The following is a 27,275-nucleotide window of genomic DNA, read 5'->3' as shown; positions in this document are numbered from 1 at the left end:
ACAGATCCATTTGTTGACCTAAGCAGTATTTTTATGTCATCGTGAATCTTCAAAACCCAAATTAAAAGATTCTGGGACAAAACATTTGATTAAAAATTACTTGCATTATTTTTCCTCTGTTACATGTGTCTTTACTGCCTAAGAATCTATTGATATTTATCATCACCAAAAATGTTCCACATTTCAATATTTAAAGCAACTTTGCTAATGAAACACCAAAACAGAGCGTACTGAGCTTTACATCCTTTGTATTACATAAAAGAGCAATCCAGAAAAATGCTGTACAGAAGTCTATGGAGGCCTGCTACATCCAGAGGGTTGGGTTTGCATTTCATTACTTTTTACATAAGAGCTGCTCATGTCTGGAGAATCATTACCAAGGTTTCTGGTCTTCCTTGTCTCAAGCACTATGAAATTTATCAGTTAATGTTTGTTAAGTGCTCTGAAGATGAAAAACAACAGATAAATGCATAGACTTGTTTGAATGCTATAGCAAATTTCAATTTCTTTTTCTCAATAAAATATGTTGCTATTAATTCAGAAAACTGAATGGATTCTGTCTTGTAGACCATTTTATATCCTAAAAATGTCCACATTTGTCATCATATTTTCATTTAATTTTGGCATTTCTTTTCCTTATGAACAATTGTATGGCTTAATGAATTTTCAACACTCTTCTGGTGGAAAAAAAGTATGAACATCTATTTACAAATAGATTAAATCACGAAAAGACCAGTTAGGCAACACAGATTCCATTTTGAAAGAATGTTAAGCGTTTTAAATGGCCAGCTATGAAAGAAGGAAGGCAAAAAAAACCAAAAACACAAAATTAAGGTTAGATCAGTTCTCTCCAAGGTAAAGATTCATGAATTCACTGTGGAATTTGCATAGCTTGACCATTTAAAATGGATAGTTCATTTCTAATGCAGCATATTATTAAAGCATTGCAACATTCTCCTAAGCTGGTTTTATAGAAAAAATACCCTCAGGATTAGGAAAAGAAAAACTTGAAGTTTGGAGTTTGTGCTTACTTGCATTATACACAAAAGTGTAATCTTGTTGCTTCCCATTTTGTTTAAGAAACCATGTGAAAAAACAAAGATTGGGAGCTATCACAGCCTACCAAACGTAATCCTGGCAACAGAGCTAAAATACGCCAAGAATGCCTATTTGTAGACAGCCACCCTGCTCCCCGAAGAAGCAGGTATACCTGTTCTTTGATCTCTTGCAGTTTTCGGCTTTGCTCTCTGATATCATGAAGTAGCTGTAGTGCCTTATCATCTTCCTGAGACACCTCCATCCGTGCCTGCTCCAGGCTTCGCTTTAAGCTCTGCAGAAAGCAAAATGTTCAATACACAGTCTTTGGTTTTTCAGGTGGCTCTATAATAAAGATCTTTAGCTATACCAATGCCTCCTTGACTGCAGTGAGGCATCAAAAAATTTGAGGCACCGATGATGGAACCCTGAAGAAATTCATGGCCAGTGCTGCTTCTGTCTGGACAGAAGCAGCCCATTTTACAAACACTGTTTACTACACTGAAATCTTAGTTCAAATCTCTACTTCCTCACATCGAGTTTAGAGACAAAAACTAAACAGAGATCACAAAAGGCATCCATTATTGACAGCATTTATCTATATTTTATCTAGCACTATTAATTCACAACCTAGATACAATCCTTCAACTTCATGTTACTAACAGGCCTACTCATTTTTCTTGTTGCTGTTAAGTGAGTTAAATCCTTTAATCATCGTTAAACTCCTACAAAGAACAGAAGAGCTGCTTCTGTATCTCACCACATACCTTACCTGCAAATTTTGACAGACCAGTGGTTCTCCTATCAAATGATATTATTCTTCAATAGAAAGATACAAACTTTATTTTATTTATTTACCTACTAGCACCTGGTATAGGAAAAATCACTCCGCCTCATTTTGAGATATGATTCCCAACAAACCAACCCATCAGAAATGCTTTTCAATTCTCTAAAAAAGAGTATTATCTGGATTTTTGTTCTTGGTATAAGAGAGGAAACAGAATATTATATCCAACTGAAAATACAGAGAGTATTAACTAGAATGAAAATATCCTCACTGAATTCTTGCCAGGACAACTGGGCAGACATTCCAGCTCCCATGAAAAATGCCAAAAGATCTTTGAAGGCATAGTTTTAAGGCCTCATTTTTATCTCTTATCTGAAAAATAGCACCTGTCCTAGCATCATCCCTGATGTTATGCTGGGGAACTGGATCAGTCTGAACTCAGAACACCACAGATGGAGGCAACACCATGGCTTCCTAATCCTCTTATTTGTCCCTGAAGATTGCCGTCTAGGTACTGAGTAGGCCCCATCCTCCTCTGGCTAAGAAACCTGCAAGAAGTCAAACTCAAGCATGTTCTAGCACAGCCAGTAAGACAAACATCACAAATAGTTTCAGCAAGACCAGGACAGTAGTTACTCCTGTATGTTCTAAGCACATGACCACGAAACAAAGTTTGAATCAAGCAAGCCTCTGCAAACAATTCAGGGCTCCATAATCAAGAGATACCCTCTCACGTATTATTTTCTCTCCATCAAGTACCCCACTGAAACCATGATGGAAGAGAAAGGCAAAGACCACCAGATTTCAGGCCTTCAGAGCTGAAACAACTGGTGTAAGGGCTCACACTGCATTCTGTGATATAGGTGGCCAGGTCCTGCTCCAGGAGGGATCGCTGGGTCTCAGAGGCTTTCAGTTCCACCTCCTTTTGGCTAAGTACAGCCTCCACCTCTGACACTCTCCGGTGCAACCGCGTCATTTCCTGCTCCATCTGCAATAAATATCAAGAGGTTATAAAGGGGGCTTCAAAAGCTTTGTTAACTGCTACTTTCAGAGCTCTGTCTGTAAGGAATTTGTCTCCAAGAGACTTCTAGCTATATTTTTCCAAACGGTGTTTAAATTCCAATACCATTGTCTCTGCTCCAGGAATGCACAGTTCTTCTTAAGGACAAGTAGTAAGTCTAAGTCACCCCATTCATTCAAGCTGCTTGTTCATATTCAGTCATTCTTCGAACCCCAGTTAGCAAAGAAGACACAATCATTTTTCACCTGACTTGCAGAGATGGGTCACTTTAACCTTATCCCAAATCCATGCTGGACCAGAAGATGGTTTCCCCCCATCTCCTTGTCAGGAGCAAATGGTCAAATCCAGAACAGAGCAGGGAGAAAAGTAATTGAACTCTCATAAAAGTCTCAAACAAGCAGTAAGTTTTAAAAGACTCCACCGGGTTCCCTTTATTGGAGTACAGCAATCGTTATAAGATGTTCACCATAACCAGTGACGTGACAACAGTTATGTAAGTAGAAGCTGACGAGTTAGGAAGAGAACCTCAGAACAGTACTGCTGTAATTGTGCGTATGATGAAGAAGCATGGCCTGCAGGAAGAAGCAGTCGTCTATCACGCTGATAAAAGGACTGTTTAAAATCCAGAGCCGCTTCTTGTTAAGATAAAAGTATGGCCTAAGTTCATCTCCCTTTGTACTGGACAGGAAGCCACCTCACTGAAGGAAAAGCACTTTGCCCACCACGAGTCTGGATGATCAGCAGCATCTGACAGATCCCTGGACATACAGTGGTTGCAGATTCCTGGAGCAATGGAGATGGCCAATCGCATAAATAAATACCTTGTGACACTTGTCCTGGGCGTCTTGGAGTTCTTTGCTCTTGAGAAGAAGTTTCTTTTCCATGGAGCTGACCTTGGCTGGAGAATCCACACTTGAAAAAACAGATCTAAAAGAGTAAAGCCAAACAGCCCATAAATATAGGTAAAACATACAGAAATCTGTACTTATGCAGCCTTGGTAAAGGCATTGGGTACTTACTTACACCAGGATAAAAGAAAGGTGCAGCAATCCCAGTCTAACACCCATCATTTCAGATCAAACATACCGTAAAACCTGATGACAGTACATCATTATTAAGTAAGCCATGTGTACATCTAGTTACAACATTAATATTTGCCATCAGTGACTTTTATGTCAGAGAACAAAACAATAAATCACAGCAACATTTTTGCATAACTTGTAGGGATTTATAAGCGTAACAAAAACAAAGCATGAAGTCAACATAACCACTTGGAAAGATAACAAATTTTCAGAGAATTACTTTTTATTTTGTCCTTTATTTTTAAATGGGTTTTTAAATTATCATCCAAGTAGAAAAGCCCTAAAAACTTTAACATGTCATAATCTGTACCACAGAAGAAGCATTTAATATCCTTAGTTACCTTCTGTGAATTAAAATTGAACTGAAACTTTTCTAACCCAATTCATATGATCCCTATGAACTCAATCAATATCAATATGATTAGTCACACTGCAGAACTTCAGAGTTCCACTTCTAAGTAATTTCTTGCGTGAGACACGACTTAACTGTACTATTCAAAACACTTTGACTCCAGAAACCTGGGGAAAATATTTACATGTTCTTAAGCTTTCCCTCTAATTGGGACTCAACATTTAAGAAGTTTACAATTTCTGTTAGTCTAAATTCATTCTAGAAAAGGATAGGAAGCCACTCAATGTTTTGGAGCATATTTTTAATGCTTTGCAGTCTTAAAGATGTAATTTGCAACCAAAAAATTAAGTACACACATCAAAACATAATTTTAAAAATCACATTCTCCCTCGCATAAAACGATTCAAACTAGATATTTAAGAAGTTAATGATGGAACCAGTGTTAACTGATAGATGAAAACGCAGAAGTACAATGAAGGTGCTAATAAAAGATCATACAGTCTGCCCACACATTGCTTTCTGCTTCTCCTGGCCACAGTTTGGTATGCAGCCAGTTATCCCCATGGAGAGAAATGAGCTTTGAGCAGCTCTCTGCATATAGCCATACACCCACACACAGCAGCACAGTCTCTTCTTAACACCAAGGAAAGTTTGATTCCATCACCACCATTTTCTGAGAAAAATCTACTCCTTAATCCAAACAGGCATGCAGGATAGTCACACAAAAAAAAAAGACATGGATTTTTATGAAAATGCTGCAGAAACATATATTCAAAATAGATCTTCAGTACCACCACCTTATGCAGTCATTGGGAAAAGCTGTTTTGATATTAGCAAACAAACAGAGCAAAATCCACCAATTCTGCCTTGAAATGTCAAATATTAATATTTCTTCAGAAACCAGATGTGGAAAAACTTGGAAGAAAGAATGCTGCATGTCAACAATACAGATATGGTCAGGACTTAATAAAAAACAAACGTTAAATGTGAATGCTTTTGTAAAGCATTCCTTTAGTCCTGGTCCAATCAATCCAATCCATCAGATTATCATACTTAAAATTCAATTTATAAAGCATGTCTATACTCCTACAGAGAAAAGGCAACCATCTGAGAAAGATGCATATTAAATCCCGTAACAGCTGGGTGTACAAACAAGGCTAAAAATGAATAGTTGAGAAAAGCAGTCTAAAAATACAAATTAAAGCTCACATTAACTAAAAATGACACTAAGGAATCTGCTTTAAAATGTTAATCAAATATATGTAAATAGCTGCAAATGGGTAATGAGACAAGTCTGAAAAGATTTTTATAATAAAAATTTAGCTTTACAGGTCTGAACTGCACTGGCTAAAGCAATTTTTTTTTTTTTAATTATAGTTTCAACATTAGGAATCACCTTTTTACTTTTATTCTTTTCAAATCTGAGGCATTACCTAGGAAAACTCTAGCCAGTTCTCACAGACCTGGTTTCATTTGCTGCTTCAATTTCACCTCCCCAAAGGGGCTCATTTTATTTGTTATATTTCTTTCTTTATTTATTTGCTATTAAAAGAATCAGAGCCTAACATCACAGGCACCATTTTGCATTTCAAAAATTTCTCCTAGCAAGCCAGCCCAGAGCATCCATCTGCACTGCAACCCAGAAAGTAACAAGACGGATTTGGGCGTTCAGAAGATACAGAGCTCTGCAAAGAGACATTGTTCTGCCAGGAGTGATGGGATGGGACAGTGCACAGGACACTCACACTGACCGAAGTTTGAATTTCATTAGGTGACTGTAGAGGGAGCTGCTCCTCAGGGTTGGTGCCAGTTTTGTAAGGAAAGAGAAGGCTACAAACTAGAACTACAATCTTTCTTCCTCGTCCCTGTCCAAAGGGAGGAAAAAATTCCTTAAAAATATACATCCTGGTGACACAATGATTTTCCTGCCATGGAAACAGTACATGTTATCCCCACGTGAAGCTAGCCCTGGACACACAGTTTTTAAGAGACATCCTTTCCCAGTAATTCTTTCCTGTGTACAAATTATATTAGGACAACTTCACGAACATCCATACAACCTTCAAAGTATCAGAAAGGGGACTGACAGAGGAAATCAAGAGAAATGGAATACGGGCTAATCTAATAAGCCTTGTCATGGTGATATAAGCTCTCCACACAGCATGACAAGATGGAAAATACCAACATTGCTGGGGCACTTATGTTCTTCCTCAGTCAGCATCATCTCAGAAATTAAACACATTCAAACCAACATCAAAAGCCATGATGTGAAGCTATCATTCAGGTTGGTAGCATCTCAGGATATTTCATTTGGTTAACTGCTACATCTGGATCAATTCTCTTAGCACAACAGAGCAGTTTCTGCTGTTTCCTCTGAAGCATGAAAAAAGATTAACAAAAGGTAACCAGCACACAGCAACAAGAAAATTCCAATAAAAGATTAAAAATACCCCAAAGTCAAGTCTATAGTACCAAGTGCTGATAGCACTAGCTGTGCCAATTTACTTTCAAAAGAAGCACTGCCTGCATGACTAAAAAACAAGTTAACTTGCAGCTGACTATCTAGTGATTTCACAGCTACATCAGCAACAGCCTCAACCAGCAGTTATCAGAAATGGTGCTAGTTGTGTAAAGCTCCTCCAGTTTGAACGTGGCTGAGATGAAGAAGAAAAAAGTATTAGTATAGGAGAAGCTAAGATTCTGAGGTACCGAATTTGTATCAACCTCTCCTGTGCATCATACCTCATACCTTCCTTTGTCCTTTTATGCCACTCTCATAAACCCCCAACTCACCTGTGCTGCTTCCTTCTCACAACGATTAACACCATCTGTCCTAATCCTGGCCCCCACACAACATGCCTATAATCTCATCCCCCGTCCCTCATGCTCTATTCTTTTTAGCATTATACTCATCTGTACCTTCCGCCCCCTCGTAAATGCTTGCTCAGGCCTAAAAAAAACCCAACCAAAAACAAACAGTGATACCATCAATCTGTGAATAGAGCTAGCTGAAGCAAAGCGTATTTTTGGTATGCTCATCCTCTGCTTCCTCTTTAATCTATCTTTGGTGAAAGAGTTTACCAGAACCCGACAAACTGTTGGAAGACAGCTGTAGTCCTTCTCTTTGGAAGAATGGCCCATTTTAACTCTCACTATTTTATAATGACAATCACGAATCCATATCAAATTTTAAAATAAATTAAAAAAAAAAAAATCTTGAAAAATACTTCTTGGCAACTTACAGAAAAGATTTCAACCACCTGCCAAAGCCTCACAGACCAAAATTCAAGAATAAGTAGGATTACATTTACTATATTCTGACAGATAATTAAAAAAAATAAAACCCAATATCAGCAACTGAGATGAGGTACTAGTCCCACCGTCAGCCTTACCTGTCAATATATCTCTCGGTTCTAGTTTAGCAAGTATTTTGTATTAACCTAAGTTTTTTATCATAAGTAGTCAGGCCTCTTTAGCGTCTTACTCCAGTCTAAGAAAGGAGAGAGGCAGGCAAAAAATTACATTATAAAGAATTTTTTAATTAGGTATTTTGGTATATTTTGTTAGGTTTTTATTGTTATTAGATATTTTGGTATATTTGGTTAGCCCTGGATTTATAATATAGTTATCTTATGCCTTAGGGCTTCTGCTAGTCACCTGCAAAGGACAAGAACAATTTTCTCTCACCACTTGATGCATATTTCTGGCATCTAAGGGGTTTTGTCATTTGTTCTAAGCACTGGAGATCAGCCACAGTTAGGGAGAGGAAGCAAGGTGGGGATGGCTTTTAATGGAATTAAACTCTCAGTTGCCTGTTATCTTGTCACGGTCACATGCTCACAGCCAAACCAGCAGCCAGATTTGCAGTCAGACAGGCATTTCTCCCCCAAAATCAAGAATTCAGAGGCCATGATGGGAGAAGGAGTTAGCTGGTCCTTCTCTGCAGCCTGGTCCCAGCTCTTAGAACCATACAGGAGACTTATTTAACAAATACTTTGCTAGTACAGGAACCTATGACATAAGCAATGCCCTTGATTTCTCCTGATTGCTTCCTATAATACATCGTTGTTATGCCTTTTGCTCTTTTGCTAGATCTTACATGTGTTATAGGGCCACAAATTCTACCCAAAACTCATGATAAGGGACAACATACAGAACATTTTCATTCCATGGACCCTTCTAAACCACACACTGACTATATAATTTCTGGCAACAGGTCTCAGTGACTTAGGTGAACCCTTCTAACCCTAAGTGGTTGGGAGAAAGAGGAGAATGGAAAAGAGAACTTCTTTTATCCTTCTTCTGTGCAATTTTATTGAACTGTTTTCTCTGAAGTATTCGAAATTCATAGCTCATCTATGGCTTCTTAGCGTCCAGTGAACAAGCACAAGAGTACAACCCTAAACTTCATAGCTTTGACACCCTCAAATTAAAAGCACTGGAAGTTTCAAGGACCTTGTTAATGGCACTCTGCAGTTGCCTGGCCTAACTGTGAGCAGCACTAGAGGCATTAGAGCTATCATGCTGCAGACCCAGGAAAACAGATCTGCATCACTTAGCAACCATAAGGGTTAGACTTTCGGAGGAAAGATTTTAAGAAGAAAAATTCTGGACTGATAAACTTGATTACCTAGGACACTCCAGAGGAAACATCCCAAGTTTCACAACAGATAAGCCTACCCCCCCTTTACTGTTCTCTTCCCCATCTAGAATTTGACATTCAAGCTACCGTGGATGGAAACAGTACTTTATTTCCTCAAGTAAAACATACACCACACAATATTTTAAAAGTAAGAAGTTATCCTTATGACCCAGTGTTGCAGTGATATTGAGAATAAACTAGTCGCTGCATTATTTAAATACATTTTCAAGTCTCCATACACTCTTTGCCATATTTAAATCACCTTCTTAGAACAAAATGTGAGTATTTACTGCTAAAAATATCAAAGTGCATTTATCGAGTTCTCATTCAAAAAAAGAAAGCACTAAGCTCTACTTATATTAAAATTACTTTAGGGAAAATTAAGTACATGATGTCTTTCTGTTCCAGCTCAGGAAAAAACAGGCGACACCAAGCAGAAATTTTACTTCAGTCAAAATTTCTCCAGAGCACATTAATTTCTACATATTTTTGCTGTATCCCTTCTCACCTATTACCAACATTCAATTATAACTTCAATACGGATCTTCAGTACCAGCTCCACAAAGAAAGCATATCAATCAATCTGCTATATCAGTATTACTTTCCAGCCTTCAACCTCCTGCACAGTTACACCACTGTTCCCGAGACTTTACCTCACACTCCTCTTCAGTTCTAGTCCCGGGCCTCGATTACATATACATTTTTACCATACATCTATGGTCACTGTTGAGCCTCTTCTGACTGTTACATGAATGGTCATGTAGCCTTGACAGATGGATTGCAGTTCCCCAGGCAGAAAAGATAACCCATAAGTTATTTCACTTCTAAATCAAGATAGATTTTAACCCAAGGTATCTACAGATAAAACATTCCATTTTTGTACTTCTGCTGACAATATTAGATCATTTCACCAAAAGAATACTTTTTTGATTGTTATGCCCTCTCCCTTCCTTCCTCTTTTGTCATAAAAGCAACTCAGCCGAGGAGGGACAGTCAAAGATTCCCTTTTTATTACTGGCATAACCATCATATAACCTTGATTCACAGTGTGGGCAAGATCAAAGATGTCAAGAGTATCACCAGATTTGGTTACACACTTACCGCAGAGCAATTATCACAACCAATATGATAAAAAAAATGAAAACTATTAGACAGATTGACAACGAAGTACCTTACGGGAACTAACTAGCAGCAATGAAGGATGGTTGACACGAAAACACAGCGCCTTAGTGCATTGAGTCACTAACCCAGCTAAAGCTATTGCATTCCTAAGAGGCCTCATGATTCTGAGGTAAGGACTTCTCAACTTAACGTACTGCACTAATACTTTTTCAATAGCTCTGTCATCAGAAACTAACCACCCACCACACCAAATGGTTTATACCATACTATTTATATGCTCCTTTTTCTTCGACTCCATTCTCTAAGAAAGCATGTTTTGTTTCAATTGAAAAGCATTTTTTCTAGATCTTTACCTCCCTCCACAAACACATACCCTGCATACTTCATCTGAATCTCCAGTCTCTTAACACACAACACAGCAACATCCAGTCTTCGTATTTAACTTGATCCAACAGCACAGTCAGCTGCCGTGAAGCTCCTTCTCTCGTTCACTGACCCATCACTGCACATTCCCAGATTAGTGGAGCTCCATTTCTGTGGATCACTGATTCAGCCTTACACATCTCCAGCACTTGGTGCCTACTCTCTGACCCAATAAAATAACACCCCCCCTTTTCCATCTCTGAACTCCTCAGTATTCTCCTTCATTCAGGGATCTGCAATACCAGAAATGCAATCACCTACTGTTCCCTGGTTAACAAGGAACAACTAATTCAAAGTATTTGAATAACAATTTTAACAATAACTGTTTTAGGATCAGTCTTTCCATTCCCTTTCCTCCCCCTCATCCCAGAAATAATCACGGAACGGTAGGACATGCACAAGCCACAGCAGCAACAGATAAAGCCAGAAATCTGGCAGCTTCCCTAAAGCAGTTAGGGCCAGTTAAAACAGCTTTCCCCACACACACACCATCCTCACTGTAACCAACCTTCGCATTTTTCCAGCGGTCCTATCCACCTAAGCAATAATTCCTACTTACTCTGATCTCAGGATCCCTAATGCCTTGATGAATGAAAACCCCACAAACGGCAAATCTTCACCCGAGAAGCCTGCTGGGCTCAACTGGCACGTAGAAGATAAAACCCGCGAATTCTTCTCCGGTTCATCAAAATTTGAGGTGTCATCATCAGACTTGAGAGTAGGAACGAAGGGGGGAGGAGCTGGTGGAAAAAAGCAAGAAGAAAAGACAAAATTCAGCTACAGTTCACTCTGCAACAGTCTCACTCATTCAGTGCTTGCAATGGCACTGCAGCTCCTGCTTTTAATCTTGCTAACACAAGCAGACTGAGCTGCTGCTCTCAAATCGTATTACAGCAACAAGAGATTAACCCTTAAGCTACCAACATGGCTACCACTCTGCAGGCAGAATGTCTCCCACACTGATTAAACTGGCTTTTAGGTTGGGGATTTGGGATTGTTGGGTTTTGGGGTTGTTTTTTAGGTTAGGGTTGGTTTTTTTTTAAACACCTACATTGAATCAAAACAAAGCACCAGGCTAAGAAAATTATTACTGTAATATAGCTGAAAGTAATTCAATCTGGATTCATCTAGAAAATGTCTCCAACCTACCCAATTAGTGACACTACATGAGAATGCAGCCTGATCCTTTGCTAGTCAGCTAGGGGACATACCTACCCCTTAATGCTACCAAGAATCTTCCCAGCATGGGCTTCTAATCAACAGCAAACAGGTCTTTCTCCTGGAAGATTCTAATAAACTATAGCTACTAGAAGCTAATTGGTCTTTAGGAAGGGAATAAATACCAGTAAGATTTTATTTCTCTAAAAGAGCTTGCTAAAGATCTGGAACTCTTGTTGGGACACCACTGCAGTCTGGCTCTGATACAATCAGCTCTGAAGAGAGATATAAATAGCAGGAATTACAATGTATTTCTTACTATAATTTCTAAATTGGTACCACTTAACTTGTTAAGCAGTTGTTTAATTTCAGCCGATTTTCTCATGTTTGCTTCAGTTTAATTAACCAACAGAACAAAAGACCAAGTTCTTCTCAACGACGTGCAGCACCCGAGCTACCTGCTGGCTTGGCTACGTGTGTGAAAGGAATGAATGCAAAAGCCTGCTGTGCAATTCCTACCTCATTAAATCCCATTTTCTAAGAGATTTTTTTATTTATTTATTTCATTACTCAGGTCCTCACTCACTGCGAAACTACTAATCCTTTTGCTCTATAAAGGAGACAGCTCTTCAGTCAGCAACTAGAACACAGCCCATTGTCACAAGCTGATGGAAGTGTAGTGTGCTAAAACCGTTACCATGGATCCAGTATAGATCTCCTGTAGCTGAAGGGCTGATGAGAATTGAAGAACCGGGAACAAACATTCCAACCCCTGCAGTGCAGGCTCCCTGCTCCTCACTCTCTGCATGCTCGGAGTTTAACCCTACCTGCCTGCATCGGTGACAGATGCTGATGCTTATCTGACTGACACAGGCAGAATGAGTCACGGGCTGGAGCTTGCTAGCTCCCTCTAGGTTGCCAAAGCCTTTCACAGCCTGCTTTTTAACTCTTAATTCTCTACACAAATGTACGCTTAAACTACCCACCGGACCAGCATTAACAGCCCCTCAAAAAAAAAAAAAAAAAAAAAATTCTGTCTGTATAAACCACCAAACCACAACTACACACGCAGGCTTTGTGAGCAGCTCCCCGAGGAGCCGTTCTGACGCTGCTCCACAGCAGGGAAGTCAGAAGAAATTCCATGAAGCAGCTCGGATGCTGCTCACGTACAGTAGTTCCAAGTCCATTAGAATGAGATAAATGGGGAAAATGCACAAATTTAAAAGGTTCTGGAGTAAGCAGTTTTACATACTGGCTCCAGAACATTTAAATTTTCTGTCAATATCATGAATTTATTAATTTCTGCTATTTTATTGGTTATAATATAAATTTAGATCCAATGTAATGCTGACATTTATGTACTGTAAACATAATTTTGGAATACAGATTGTTGATTGGGATCTGTATTTTTTTAAAAATTCACTTAATGTCAGGGTAACGTCCAGCTACTCTTTCATATGCTCTTAATGATTAAAACCAGAGAAGCAACAGAAAACAATCTGTATGATCTGTAATGCAAATATACGCCCAAAGTTACAGTTAATTCATAGCAGAGGAGGATAAGTTCAGGAATTAATATTTTTTAGTTTAGGACCTCTGCTGAAAGAACTTTGCACGTCCTCTTACAGGAAGGGGTTGCTGCAGGGTTTTAACATCGTCTTTGAAGAGAGATACAGTCGATGAGGTAAAGGAATAAGAAAACAGCGAACTATTCACTTCGTCTGGGGAAGTCTAGAATCTTTCTTAAAGAGGTAGCAAAAACCAACATAGCTGCCTTTTTATAATGGTATAACAACCCCGTTATATACTCCTCAGAGTTTGACAGGTACTTTCAGGTTAGAAAGAGATCCAGTGCCTTACTTCTCACCAGAAATTAGCCAAGATCTTAAGAGTCATCTTCGAGCCCTTGCAATTAAAAAGAAGCTCTCTCCTCTTACCAACAATAAGAATTCCTAGTCAAACCACATGCATAAAAGAAAATAGAATTTAAATATGCCTAAGAACAGCATGCACATAAAAAGATGAAAAGCACTCAATAGGGGAGCAATAGATGCAAAAAGATAAAACTGAATGACAGACAGAGCAAACCTTTGGGGCCGGTGGCAAACTAGTTTAAAGAGCACAATGTTTTACACTAGTTTCCTCTACTCTTTAATAAAAGATGTGAACGCAGAAGAGAAATTGTGAACACAAGATTAAAAAACAATGAAAAAATCATTTTCCCTCTATTTTGCATTTGCTATAAATTGATGACTAACAGTCCAAAAACTCTGCAACTTTGCAGTATAACCTTGTTACAGCATTTGTATCAGGAAATAGTAGCAACTAAAAAGAAAACTTGGAAACAACATTCATTCAACAAAAACACCTCTAGATAGATGTTAAGTAGTTCTGAACTGTCCGCAGTGACTGAAAATGAGAAGCAGAACTTCAGAAGTTTCAGGACACTGGAGAAAAAAATCACTTAGGAGTTAGAGGGAATATCTTTAAGAAAAAAAAAAAGCTAGATCCACTCTGTCTGATTTTGTTAATTATTTGGTAGCTTCTTCATAGTCCTTTACTCCTAAGACTGAGTCCTTTGTCTGACGTCCAAAATATCTACAGAATAAACGTAGTTGTCTTTGTAAAAACAAGCTAAAACACACGAGCAATTTTGTTCTCAAATGTGGGTCACATGGTGACATAATCTCTAGTTAAATTATTATTTCTTGCTTAAAATCAGAGGACTGTCACACAACAATAGTATTTTCAGAACAAGATGAAGATTGGTGAATGCAAATACACTGACGTGCTTATCAGTTGCTTCTTTAAAGGGAAGAATCCTTTATTAGAGGTCAAGATAAGCCCCTGAGAACTAAATGTTAAACCCATGCCATTGCATCTGACAAGGTGAAAAATTTGCACTTTTTTCAGGCTCACCCAAAAGGGAGGCAAAACTATTATTCAAAAAGACAGTAAACCCAATGCTTCTACTCGTACAAACTGGTTGGGTATAAAGACCTCTTTTTGCCTTCGATACGTTACGCACAAGCGTACATGTTCTGTTTACCATTTAAAGCATCTTGTAGAGAACTGCATGTTTTAAAAAAGCCAATTGCTTGCCTAGATACCTCCCCACTTGTGGAAGGATGTAACCCTCTTCCATCTGTTCCAAAGAGTGACTTTCAGAGGAAAAGGGGGTGTTGTAGGTTGCTAAGTTTTAAGAGAAAAAAAAAAACAAAAAAAAAACCCACCAAAACCCAAAACCACCACACACACACTGCAGTACTTTAACCAGTTTATCATTAAGATTAGATAAAATGTGTCTTATGGAAAGCAGCTTTTTTTTTTTTTTTTAAACTCTGCACTAGTGTGCGTATTTATGAATAGTTCAAGGAACATTGCCTTAATCGGGTCTTTTCATCCTTTCGAAATATTTTCATGCAAATTCAGAAAAGAGATACTGCATTTCCCCCGGGACAGTGAAAGACTTAACTGAAATAGGAAATTTAGAGGAAATATAGAATGTTTATTAAGAATAAAAATGTGTCTTTTCTTGATCTACAAGGTGATCTATATATACTTTCTGAGGAAAAGCATCCACGCAAGCCTTTTTAAGTAGGTTAGGCATTACTCTTCCTCAGGCTTTAAGAGGCCTACTTGAGTAAAGTGCTATGGAAGAAAAACAGAAAATAGCAGGTCCAAATGATGTAATTTAAGGATGTTTTATCTAAGATCACTTTAGAAAAAGGCATTATACTAGTTCTAACCAATCCATACAATATTATCTTAACATCCTTTCTGTTCTGTCAAGGCAATGATCCAACGCATACATTTCTGTTAATAAAAGTGATCTTCAGGCTGACATGAAAGTAATCTCTACTTAGAGAAACAAGTCAACACATTTTTCTGAAGGCAAGCATTTAAATGAAACACCACAGTGTTTAACTGTCAACATACTGAATGACAACTTCGGGTTCAGAAGGATAAGGAAGAATTTTGGACTTATGAAGAATGGGATTTGGGTTCCTGCCCATTTAATAGCAGAAAACAGCCTAAAAAAAAAAAAATATCAGTCTGCAACTTTTTCTTAAGTTCTTCTGTTCGCACAAGACAATAATTCTTTTATTCTCATATATATAGTTTCCTCATGCAAGTCCAAATATGCCATTCCGTTTTCAAGACCTCTTGGACTGCAGTTACAAAACAACTCTTCAAATGAAAGATTCTTTATGCTATACAGACATATCGCCTAGATGAAAATAAGTCTGGTGACCATCTCTCAGCTAGCCTTCAGCAGGCAGATTTTTGGTTCCAAAGTGAACAGCTGATGTAATTTATGGATTTCAAATAACAAAGTGATTAACAAAACCCCCAAATTATATAAATGCAACCTTGTTGCCGATAACTCAAATATGTCATCTTCCATTCTCTATCTCTGATTTTAGATACTTATCAAGTACTCAAATAGTTCCGTTAGCAACTTTCCAGTTAAAATCTCGATCATTTAGCTGAAACACAGATACAAATGTGTATATTCTAAGTAAATAAATTCCAAAATATTTTCAGAAAATTCTGTCAAGTAAATCAATACAATCTTTCAAAACTTCTGTTTTGTATTCTTTTGTTTGGGGGAGTGTGGTGGTGTCTGTTTTGGGGGGTTTTTTTGGAAGCCTTAGAAGTCATTAAAAAGCAGAAGTCAACAAATACAGAGAGCAAAACCTTGAAATATGTTTCAGTACAATACTCCAAGGAAAGGGAAAATTACCACTTGAAACATGACCTTAGGGTTAATGGTTGGATTCGGTTTCTGTAACTTAAGAGCTGCTTCTACAGACACACGCTACTTGAACCCAGGGAAGTTGGGAGCTTTTTTAGAGGCAACTATCTTTTGGGAAGGGGTTTACTGAAAAGTCAAGTGTTTCATAGGTTACCATAACAACAAAACGTAACACTGAAAAAACCCTTAATGACACATTCTTAACCAAAATCAGTGCATTAAGAATAGTTATCCTGGAGTTCCCAGCATGACAATTTTAATACCTGCAAGGCAAGGGTACCAATTTTTTCCCTACCTTTCTCAGTCTGAAATAGAAATAACATCATTGCTTTTACAGACAAGAGGAAAGTCTGACTGTGCTGACACTGAATTCAAGAATCATAGAATCATTTAGGTTGGAAAAGACCTTTAAGATCATTGAGTCCACCATTCCATACCCCCAAAATCTTTGGCCAGATTAACTTGAGGGAGTGAGATTCTTTAGTCTAAATCCTGTGACCTCTTCCAGCACTCACTAGTTTCCTAATTTTCTCAGGATGCCATTGCTCCAGTTAAACACCACTATCAGCAGAGGTGAAGATAAGAAAGAAACCTTTAGCTTTTAGATAGCCGGGGCCAAACCCGACAAGGGTTTTGAATAGAATGACAGCGACACTGCCCTGAATAAACCAGAAAATGGAGAACCGCTGCAGAGAGCAAAGCAATAGGTGATACATTGAATCTGCTAGGAAAAGCAAGACGACTGCTGTGTTTTGTGCTAGTTACTGTGGGGTTTTATGAAGTATGAGACATAACAACCAAGTCAGGGGTCAAAACTGCATGAATCTTCACAGTAGGTAGGTCCGGATATTACAAAGAATGATGCAATCCACTGGCCAGCTGCAGACAGAAATGGGATTTTTAAAGTCCTGAATGATTATTTCAACATTATAACCACATCAGGGCTGCCTACCAGCTTGTCCATCTTTATCACCGTTGTCACACAAAATGGCAAAACATTCAACTAACTTGTGCAGTTGTGTGAATACTGGACAGACAATTGCCAAGGAAACACTGGAACATATGCTCACATGCCATTTTTGTCCAGATCTGAGATCATATGATACAAACGCAATACAAAAATTTCAGATACAGAAATTGGTGGCTTAGGCAGGGTTCTGGGGAAAGTAGGCAGAGGGAGCTGAAGTCTGGCAAATATATGCTAAAATGATGAAAAAGACTCAAAGCTCAATGGCTCTCAAAGGACAGAAACAATGGAACTTAACAGAACAGCAGCTCCACAAGTTCAAAATTAATGAATCAACAGAAATGTGAGTAAACGTTCTGTGGAGCTGACAGCTGAATTGCTGAGATAGTCATCAAAAGTAGCAGCACTGGCTTAGCAATTTATCATGGAAAATGGAGCACAATCATTGCTCTTACAGCATATTTGATAAAGAATATAAGGCAGACATGTTCCTTGCACAGATAATCTCACAGTCCAAATAATTTAAAATACTATCCAACACAAGTCAAGTACTCATACATAGATCATTGATGATCTGTGAAATATTCCCTTTTGCCATGGAGCTGGTGCCTCAGTACTTCCAAACACTAAATTCCACAGTATTCTTCCACAGTATTATAAACAATTTTCTGCATAGGAAACTATCTGTTTCACTGATTTTATTCCATTCCTAGTGCAATGAACAGATTTTTGACAAAAAAATTAATCATATATTAGCCATATTAACTTTTATGAAAAACTCCAATGCCCCTACGAATGCTGTCATTTTATCACCTACAGGAGCTAAAAAACCCAAACAAACTTAAATGAAGCTGTATCACAAGCAAGAACATACCGATGTGTTTTAATCTGAGGAAAGACATGGAAAGGACCATTTTGATTTTCCGATCTAGTGCCTGCAGTAATATGGCAATTGCAACAGAAATTCATATGGAATTGTATTAAACTTCATCTTACCTTCCAATTTTCACCTGCAAGATGTTAACATATCCTATCCAAAATCAAAATTACTTATTTTGTTTAAAACACCTGCTCCAGGACACAATCCTGTTTGATTATGAATAATTATTCAGATCAAACACATTGTACAAAGTTTCATGTTACCCAAAGAAACAGGAATTGTTTATGAATGCAGTATTATTTTACTTACAGTTACGGATATTATTCCAGTCAATTTTAGAAAAAAATGGATGGCAGCAGAGTCCTTCATAACCCAGCCTTTCCTTCTGCCCACAAAGCAGGCTTTGGATCAGATCAAGAAATTCACTACTAACTTTCACATCCTCTGGGAACTTCAGAAATCTCTGCATTAGAAAGAAAAGGATTTCTGCTCAGTAGGGAAACAGTCCCAAAACAGTAAGATTCAGTTTTGTTATTCTGAGATATGTCAGGCACAAAGGATAAATATTTATAGCACACATATAACAGTACTGTGCATTTTTTTCCAAATAGGCTTTCATATGCATTTACTGCAGTAAAGATAAGAAGATAGGAAAAAAAACATACCCAATCAGACAAATGATAGACCCAGATCACCATCTTGTGCTGAATGGCCAATGGCATACACACATGGAAGAGTAAAACAAGACACTTCCCCAGAAAATTATCCCAAACTTACAAGGATTTTGGCTTAGGATTTTCTGAACAAGGGATGATGTCTTTGTATTTGCCAGATCTCAATGGATTCTTCTTCTATGAATTTTTCTAGTCACTTCTTGGACCCATATAAACACACTCAATAGCTGCAAACTTGTGGCAAAGAGCTCCCCAGTATGAGAATGTGCTATATGAAGTATCCTTTCTTGTTTGTAACGTAGTTACTGCTGGTTACTTTCATATTAGAATTCTGAGACAATAGGTAATCACACTTTGTTCACTTCCTCCCAGCTAGATGTGATTTTTTTTTTCTTTCCTACTAGCTCCTACCATTCTATGTGCTGCTTTTTGGACTGTTACTAAGATCTAAAGCCCACCACTGGGTAAAGTTGGGATACCTTTCCCTTCCTATGCATTGGATTAAATTTATTTATGCTAAATTTCACAAGACATTTTAATCATGCAGACACTCAGTATCCTCAAATATCAAATCTCTCTCCAGTTCTTCATAGCTAGCCCTTATCTTTACTATCCAGAAGTACTTAGTAAGAGTTAGAAACTTTATCAGTCTATAATTCACCCTTTCAATCCCTTTTCTAGATTATTTTGGAAATGCTGCAATTACAGTTGCCTAAGATGAACAGCTAAATCTTTTTTTATTCACGCATTGCAGATGATTATTTTTAGACACCTGTTACAAAAAATAACTTGATGTGTACAATACAGAGACATACAAAAACAATATAAAGCTTATACTCTAAATATTTTACGAACATGACAAAGTAAGAGACATGCACAAGCTTCTTTTTTCAACTGTAAAAACAGTATTTAGTTAAAGCCTTTTTACTCAAGAACATGGAAGGAATTCTCTCTACCTGGAAGTTCATGATGTTATTGAAAGTTTTTGCTGAAGTCCCTTCAGCAAACGGAGATCTTCCATAAATCATTTCATATGCAATTACTCCTAGGGACCACCAGTCACATTCTGGACCATAAGAAGCTTTGCCATCCCCGTTCAACCCTGTTAGCATTTCTGGTGCCATGTAGTCAGGTGTTCCCACAGGTAGCTTGGCATTTACCTAGAAGCAAAGATATACCAAGTCAAATCATAGCACTTTCTGTTCGTTGTGCTCTTCGTAATAAAACAAATCTTTTTTCTTTTCTTCATTTTTTTTTCTTCTTTTTCTTTTTGTTTTTTAAATGAGACACAATTTTCAGCCCTTCAAGTGAATTTTAAGTGAGTAATTTTAAGCAAGGCTGTTAAGCAAAAAAGTGCAAGGTTAAGGAAAGTGCTGATAAACAAACAGACAGCAAACTATTTGGTACAGAAAGAGTCAAGTTATCAGAGCTAACTGTTACTAGACAGTACAAATAGCTAAAGTAGAAAAGCTGCATTCTAAAAAGCACAGGATTACCAAACACATGTTTTAATAAGTACACATACTCTAGCACTACTGCTTCAGCTAGTATTAACAGGGACATCATAGCCGAAATTTCAAAAATAGTCTAATTTAGACATAAATATTCCCTGCCCTCATTCCATTCTGTGTCATCCATACCTTTTTACCTTGTGTTCCTGATCAGCAAAATATTAGCATTTGAATTTCTGGAGTGCTTAGAAAAAGTAATTCAGGAGCCAAAACTGCAATCATTTTTGCACTGAGTGGCATAAAAAATGAAACAAAACAGCAGGCAGAATAACACAAAAACCTGAAGGTGCTGAAAAGATAATGTGAAGAAAAAAATTTAAAAGAAAAATGCAATGCAGAGAAGCACTGAAAAGGGAAGAACCGGGAAATCAAAATATTAAGAGTCATAAGAAAAAGCTACAAAAAATAAAAATTAAAATGGTAAAACAAGACAGGAATCTGACATAGAACTGCACATTCTCGCTTAGATATATTTTAATTTCAAATTACCACTTGAAATGGTATGCAGCTACCTAAATTTACAAGCAACTTATAAAAAAACTCAAGCAATTCACAGCTTTGAATATGGTGCTTTCTGGTGAGTAAAGCCCAGAACATTGGAATGTGACTCATTTCAAACAAGTGCTCCCCAGTCTTCAACACTATGTCACCTTAGTTAAAACAAACACAATTTTCAGTCCAATTATGAACAACTGTAAGTCCATGTCCTTCTTCAAACACAGCATTGAACAGCTGTAAGAATCTCTAGAAATGTGATTTTGTATTGCAGTGCAGCACCATGAGAAAGTAGACTTGCCTTTACCTTACTTGTGCATTAAAATTTTAATAAGCAAATACGTATCTCCTGAGAGCTGCAAAAGATACTCAAGCTCATGTTTGAAAAGCCATTCATAAATAGAAAAATATCATTGTGAACAGAATTATAGAATCATAGAATGGTTTGGGTTGGAAGGGACCTGAAAGATCATCCAGTCCCACCCCCTGCCATGGGCAGGTACCCCTCCCATCAGACCAGGTTGCTCAAAGCCCCATCCAACCTGGCCTTGAACTCCTCCAGGGATGGGGCATCCACAACTCTTCTGGGCAACCTCTTCCAGTGCCTCACCACCCTCAAAGTGAAAAATTTCTTCCTAATATCTAATCTATATGTGCCCTCTTCCAGTTTGAAGCCATTAACCCTCATCCTATCACTACATGCCCTTGTAAAAAGTCCCTCTCCGGCTTTCTTGTAGGCCACCTTCAGATACTGGAAAGTTGCTATAAGGTCTCCCCGGAGCCTTCTCTTCTCCAGGCTGAACAACCCCACCTCCCTCAGCCTGTCTTCATAGGAGAGGTGCTCCAGCACCCATGGAATAGATTCCGTATTGGACAAGTAAGGCAGAAGAACAAGGCATAATCAAGGAACAGATAGAGCATTAGTTTTCCCTTTTTGACTGGACTATCCAAACAAGCCACAGACAAAGTTTAAATCCACGTTATTACCGTTTTGTTTACTGTCATTTTGGCAGCTGACCCAAAATCCACCAGTTTAATGTGTCCTGTTCGGTCAATAAGAACATTCTCTGGTTTGATATCTCTGTAAGCAAGAAGAAAGCAATTGGTACATTTCCAAACGGATTCCCACTGTCACATCTAGATAACAGAATATCCCTATTCAGCTACACTCAACCATGTGCTCAGTTGCATAAAACCTTAACAAGTACGAGTCATATTTCCAACTGTTGTTCTGTTTCCAAGCAAATGTGAAAGTAGTAAAGTTCCCTTTATTTCATGGAAAGTTAATAATTACAGAGAGAAGATGGAAAAAGAAGGTGGTTACACACCTTGACTACATTGTAACTGAGTTACAGTGAAGTATTACGTAGCTTGCTTCCCAAATTTCCTTGCAGCTTATTATTGCGTACATCTTTCAAATCCAGACAGCTACCCTGCGTTAGAAAGGCACAGCCTATGCACTAAGTGCAGCCACTACAGCTGCTTGGAACATAAAATACTTCATAATATTTCCAAAGCCTCAGAATAGAATAAATTTATTAACCACCGATATGATTTGAAAATACACACTGAAACAGCCTTCAAGCCTTGATACGATCTTTAGAAAACTCTCTGATACTTACCTATTCCAACATCTTATACTGCCCTGTTCACCAATCATACACAGCAAGTTTTAACAATTACACTAATTTCCCATACTACTTGGTGATAAAAGCAACAATCTCTGGAAAAGATTTTCATTTTTTATAGTGTAACATTAAGGCTTCTTTTTACTAAGCCTCCAAAAAATATATGTAACGATCCTCGTCTGATACTAGTTTGAACTTTACATCAAAGTTAATGCCTTTAGCTACAATTATAGTTGGAGTCTGATTAATTTTCTAATTTTCACTTCTGATACACCATGTGAAACACTGTCCTGAAAGAGGACAGAATACAAAAAAAACCAAGAATGCATCATTCCAGAACACTTTTTCTGGAATGACACTGACCAAATATTATGTGCGATGCAAAGCAGTGTTTACCTACCGGTGTACATAACCCATCTGATGGACACTGTGAATAGCTAAAATCAACTCTGCAAGATAAAACTGCACCATAGACTCATCTAGTTGCTCCTCATACCGGTTTAAGAGTGACAGTAAGTCCCCTCCAGGCTGATACTCCATAACCTACATAAAAGTTTAAAGCAACAGATATAGTTTATATATACAAAAGATATTCCATTCAACTCCTCCATATTACATTGGACACACATCAACCAATGGCATGTAATGCAGGAAAATTTACAGAAGATGAGTACATCAACCACCACATTGTTCTTCAACATAACTATGGCAATAGTGTTTAATAGAGGAGAAAAGAAACAAAGACTAGGCATTACCAAGTAGAGATTCTTCTTGTCTTGAAATGCATATTGTAACTGTGGAATCCATGGACTGGTGCTCTGAGATAATATACTGCGTTCTTCCTCAAAAAATGACACCTACAAAAAAACGAAGTGTTCAGTTATATCATGATGAAAATGAGTTCGAATACATTAGAATCCCCTAGTTTTAGAAAGATTTGAGTCTCTGCCAAAGGCTCATATCACAAAAAAATTACACAGAAAATATTAAATGCTATTTCCTTGTGATGTGCACCTTTAAAAAAGTAATTTTACTTCTTTGTGTTTTCCATTCCCCTCCCACCTTCTGTTGTCTAGCTTGCATTCAACTAAGTAGTCCCTGCAGCAAAGGCCAGCTTCCCTTTCAAACTGGTAAAGCATCTACTAGTCTGGAGTGCAATCTTGGTTGACCTCATCTGGACTGATCCTAATAAAAGAAAAATAATCTCAGAAGGATCAGACAAGCAGAAAAGAAGCTAGAGCAACTATGGGGTAGCACCTTACAGCTAATGCAGTAATAAATTCGTTGTAAGGTATTAAAATTCACTGTAAGGTATTAAAATAAAGACTTTCTTGAAATCATCCTCTAGCAGCTATTCAGATGTGCAGCCAGACAACAAGAAATTAAATTTTATTACAGAGATACTGCAAGTTCATTTAGGTCAACATTCCTTACTTCCACTGACCTACGCTCAACAAGACTGAGCAAGTGTCATATTGGAGGTAGTATCACACTTTGCTTTCTTGTCAACCTATGCCATAGGTTCATTCTCCCCCTCTGCTCTGCCCTGGTGAGGCTACATTTGGAGTACTGTGTCCAGTTCTGGGCTCCCCGGTTCAAGAAAGACAAGGAACTACTGGAGAGAGTCCAGTGGAGGCTACGAAAACGATCAAGGGAATGGAGCATCTCTTTTATGAGGACAGGCTGAGAGACCTGGGGCTGTTTAGCCTGGAGATGAGAAGGCTGAGAGGGGATCTCATCAATGCTCATCAATATCTAAGGTTGCGTGTCAAGAGGACAGGGCCAGGCTCCTTTCAGTGGAGCCCAGCAACAGGACAAGAGGCAACGGGCACAAACTGAAACACAGGGAATTCCATCTCAACATGAGGAAAAACTTCTTCTGTACTTTGAGGGTGGCACAGCACTGGCACGGGCTGCCCAGAGAGGGTGTGGAGTCTCCTTCTCTGGAGATATTCGAAACCTGTCTGGATCCGTTGCTGTGCAACCTGTTCTAGGTGAACCTGCTTTGGCAAGGGGGTTAGACTAGATGATCTTCAAAGGTCCCTTCCAACGCCTACCATTCTGTGATTCTGTGAAAAGTAATTTAGTTTATCTTCATTTCTGATAGCCACAAACAATGCTAAGGGATCTCAGGAGTAACCTAACTGCACCATATGTTAGGAACAACTGATGCAGGTATTGCTGTATAAATTCACAAGGTCTTTCATGGAGTATCTCTGTCCTACTTGTCATCTCATGTCAGTGAAAGATTAACTTCTGTTTCTCACCAAACTATGATAGCAACCTCCATTATCCCTTTTTTAAGTTTTCAAGTAACACATTTCTCAATCTAGTGAGAGGATCTCCATAAAAATCCAATCACCACAGTTTGCCTTCACACCCACTCCTGACATTCTACGTAGCTCTTTAAAATAAAAAAAGCCCTTAATGAATAGATTGCCTGAAAATTCAAGCCATCATCAAGCTGATCAATACGGATCCACTGTTTTCTTCATCTGTTTTTTCTTGCCTTACAATTAGATGGCAAGCTCTTCAAGACAAAGGCCATTTTTTGTTTTGGATGGCACCTCACCCAATAGATTCATAGTCTATGACAATGGCTTTTAAACACAGCAAAATTACACACAAATATATAACTTCACTGAAATGTAGGATGATCCTTCTCGAGAATCACTTTTAACTTAATTTTAAAAGTAGTGACAAAAAGGAACCGTTCAACAAATTTTTCTGTTACGACAGTAGAATGATAAATATACATACGTGCTCCTGCACCAACAAGGACTCCTTGCTCATCACCTTCATAGCATATACATCACCAGTAACTTTCTCTCTTACAACTTTTACATCTGCAAAGTGACCACAGCCAACCACACTCTTTACTTCAAAATCCTTCACACTGGGTTGCAGTTCCCTTAATTCAGCTATAGTCTCTGCATCTATAAAAATAAAATACTTATTTTTACATTAGCCAACTGGCATTTCATAACAAACACACCATCAAAAATGAAGAATAAAACAAACAAAAAAACCCCCACATTTAGTTCCAGACGTTCAAGAAATGTTAAATTATTCCAGAATATGCTTCTTAAAAAAAAACCAAAACCACAGTATGCATAAGTACTAGAAAAAGACTGTATTAATGCATAGTTAAGACTGAAATATGGTACATACAAAAGAATCAGGAAATGTTAAGACAGTTCCCATAGCAACCGTAATTCTGTCCCATTCATAACATCATTGGCTGATACCCTCTTTTGTTTCTAATTTCTTTCCAACCATCCCTTACCAATACAAAGCGTATTCTCTAAATATGAGTGCGAGTCAAGTGGCAGGGTTTTCTCCTCTGCCTGTGGGAGGCACTAGTCTATTGTCTAACAAATAACCATAGACATTTGTTTCAGACATTCAGTTCAAGTTTTCCATTGACTAGTTTCAACCAGCATGCACTGTGATAATCAATTGCTCACTGTAGACTGTTCTAAAAATTCTTCAGACTAGCAGAAAATTACTCTCTGCTAATAATATCTAGAAACTGTTGGATAGAACTATTATAGAGGGCACGATAAGGTACCGTTAACCAAATAGCTTTCTAGTATATCTTAATAGAAAAAGTGATGAACCTTTCTTTTTTTTTTTTCCTTTTCGCCAAAAAGAATCCAAGCACATTATCAGGAAAATATTTACTTCATCATAAATTCTATTTCTGAAGCATAGAACTACTATTTACAACATACACTGGCAAAATTCAGGTAACACATGGAATCTAAAAGACTACTTCAAGCTGAAAGAGCCAAGGATTACCAAGTTCCTTTCTAGAATTCTTTTTCCTCGTACCTCTAGTACTGCTCTCAACTTCTGACATCCTTCTATTGTGCATACTTGGAGCTTTGCTGTATGCAGTACTCAGTCACTTTTAAAGAAAGTGCCTCCTCAACTATAAATACTGTACAGACTAAGACACATGCACATTCGAGTCACAGCACTTGAAAAGCCACTTGCATTTTCCCCTTTTGGACCTGAACAAAGCCTTATTGAGATTGCCAAGATCCCCTTTGCAATGTTGAGTCTGTCCATAAAAAGTCATATTCTCAAAGTCCTGGGTTACAACTATTAATGAATCCAAGCAACTAAAGCATTATTTAAACATTCAGATTCTTAAGAACTGTCTTTTAAAATGACACCTGTAAATTAGTCTAAACGAACTTACACTTCTTGACAAAGTTGCCAACATGTTTAATTTTCATTAAAGCAGGGTTTCTGCATTCTTCAAAAAGAACGAATAAAGAATCAAGGATGCCTTCCCGGGAGAGAGGAGACATCTGCTGTTGAGTCGCAAAGAGTGGCTTCCCCTGGAAAAAAAAAGAAGCAACAGCAGATGGAGTCTCAGACAACAATGAAAAGCCTCAAATCAATAACATATGTATGGAGCAGATTATATATTATCCATTTAAAAATCACTATTTCAGAAATTAGACAAATGATACAGAAGCATGAGGTAAATATATCAACTCACTAATGTCTATCTGTAAGAGCTCTTACAGGTATTTTCCTTTTAGACAAAGCAATCATTTAAAGATTGTTAAAGTTCAAATCACAGCTTTCTTGAAACTATCTACATTCTACTGATGACTCTGATCTGACTGGCTTTTTTCTTGACATTGTACCATGTGGGTTTTTTTCATGGTACAAATAGTTTAAGCAATCAGCATTAATATTAGCTCTAGAAGGAGAGGCTGCTG

At 37.9% G+C, this 27,275-nt stretch overlaps 1 protein-coding gene across 2 annotated transcripts in view; it reads right to left on the bottom strand.

Moving 5' to 3' along the window:
* CIT (citron rho-interacting serine/threonine kinase) overlaps positions 1–27,275 on the bottom strand; it is a 72,057-nt gene that overhangs the window by 44,048 nt on the left and 734 nt on the right. For both annotated transcript variants that reach the window (XM_009888597.1, XM_009888598.1), the window contains exons 2-12: positions 26,744–26,885; positions 25,297–25,472; positions 23,292–23,393; positions 22,937–23,079; positions 21,896–21,989; positions 19,859–20,062; positions 18,538–18,691; positions 11,024–11,204; positions 3,665–3,770; positions 2,667–2,810; positions 1,211–1,330 (exon numbers count right to left, since the gene is read on the bottom strand). In XM_009888597.1, the coding sequence (XP_009886899.1) occupies positions 1,211–1,330; positions 2,667–2,810; positions 3,665–3,770; positions 11,024–11,204; positions 18,538–18,691; positions 19,859–20,062; positions 21,896–21,989; positions 22,937–23,079; positions 23,292–23,393; positions 25,297–25,472; positions 26,744–26,885 (1,566 nt within the window). The remainder of the gene's footprint in view (positions 1–1,210; positions 1,331–2,666; positions 2,811–3,664; positions 3,771–11,023; positions 11,205–18,537; positions 18,692–19,858; positions 20,063–21,895; positions 21,990–22,936; positions 23,080–23,291; positions 23,394–25,296; positions 25,473–26,743; positions 26,886–27,275) is intronic.

The sequence above is a fragment of the Charadrius vociferus genome, unplaced genomic scaffold, assembly GCF_000708025.1.
Source record: "Charadrius vociferus isolate BGI_N301 unplaced genomic scaffold, ASM70802v2 scaffold917, whole genome shotgun sequence".
Classification (NCBI taxonomy): Eukaryota; Metazoa; Chordata; class Aves; order Charadriiformes; family Charadriidae; genus Charadrius; species Charadrius vociferus.
The sequence above is the reverse complement of the archived record's forward strand: the minus strand, read 5'-3'. Positions and strand labels throughout refer to the sequence as shown.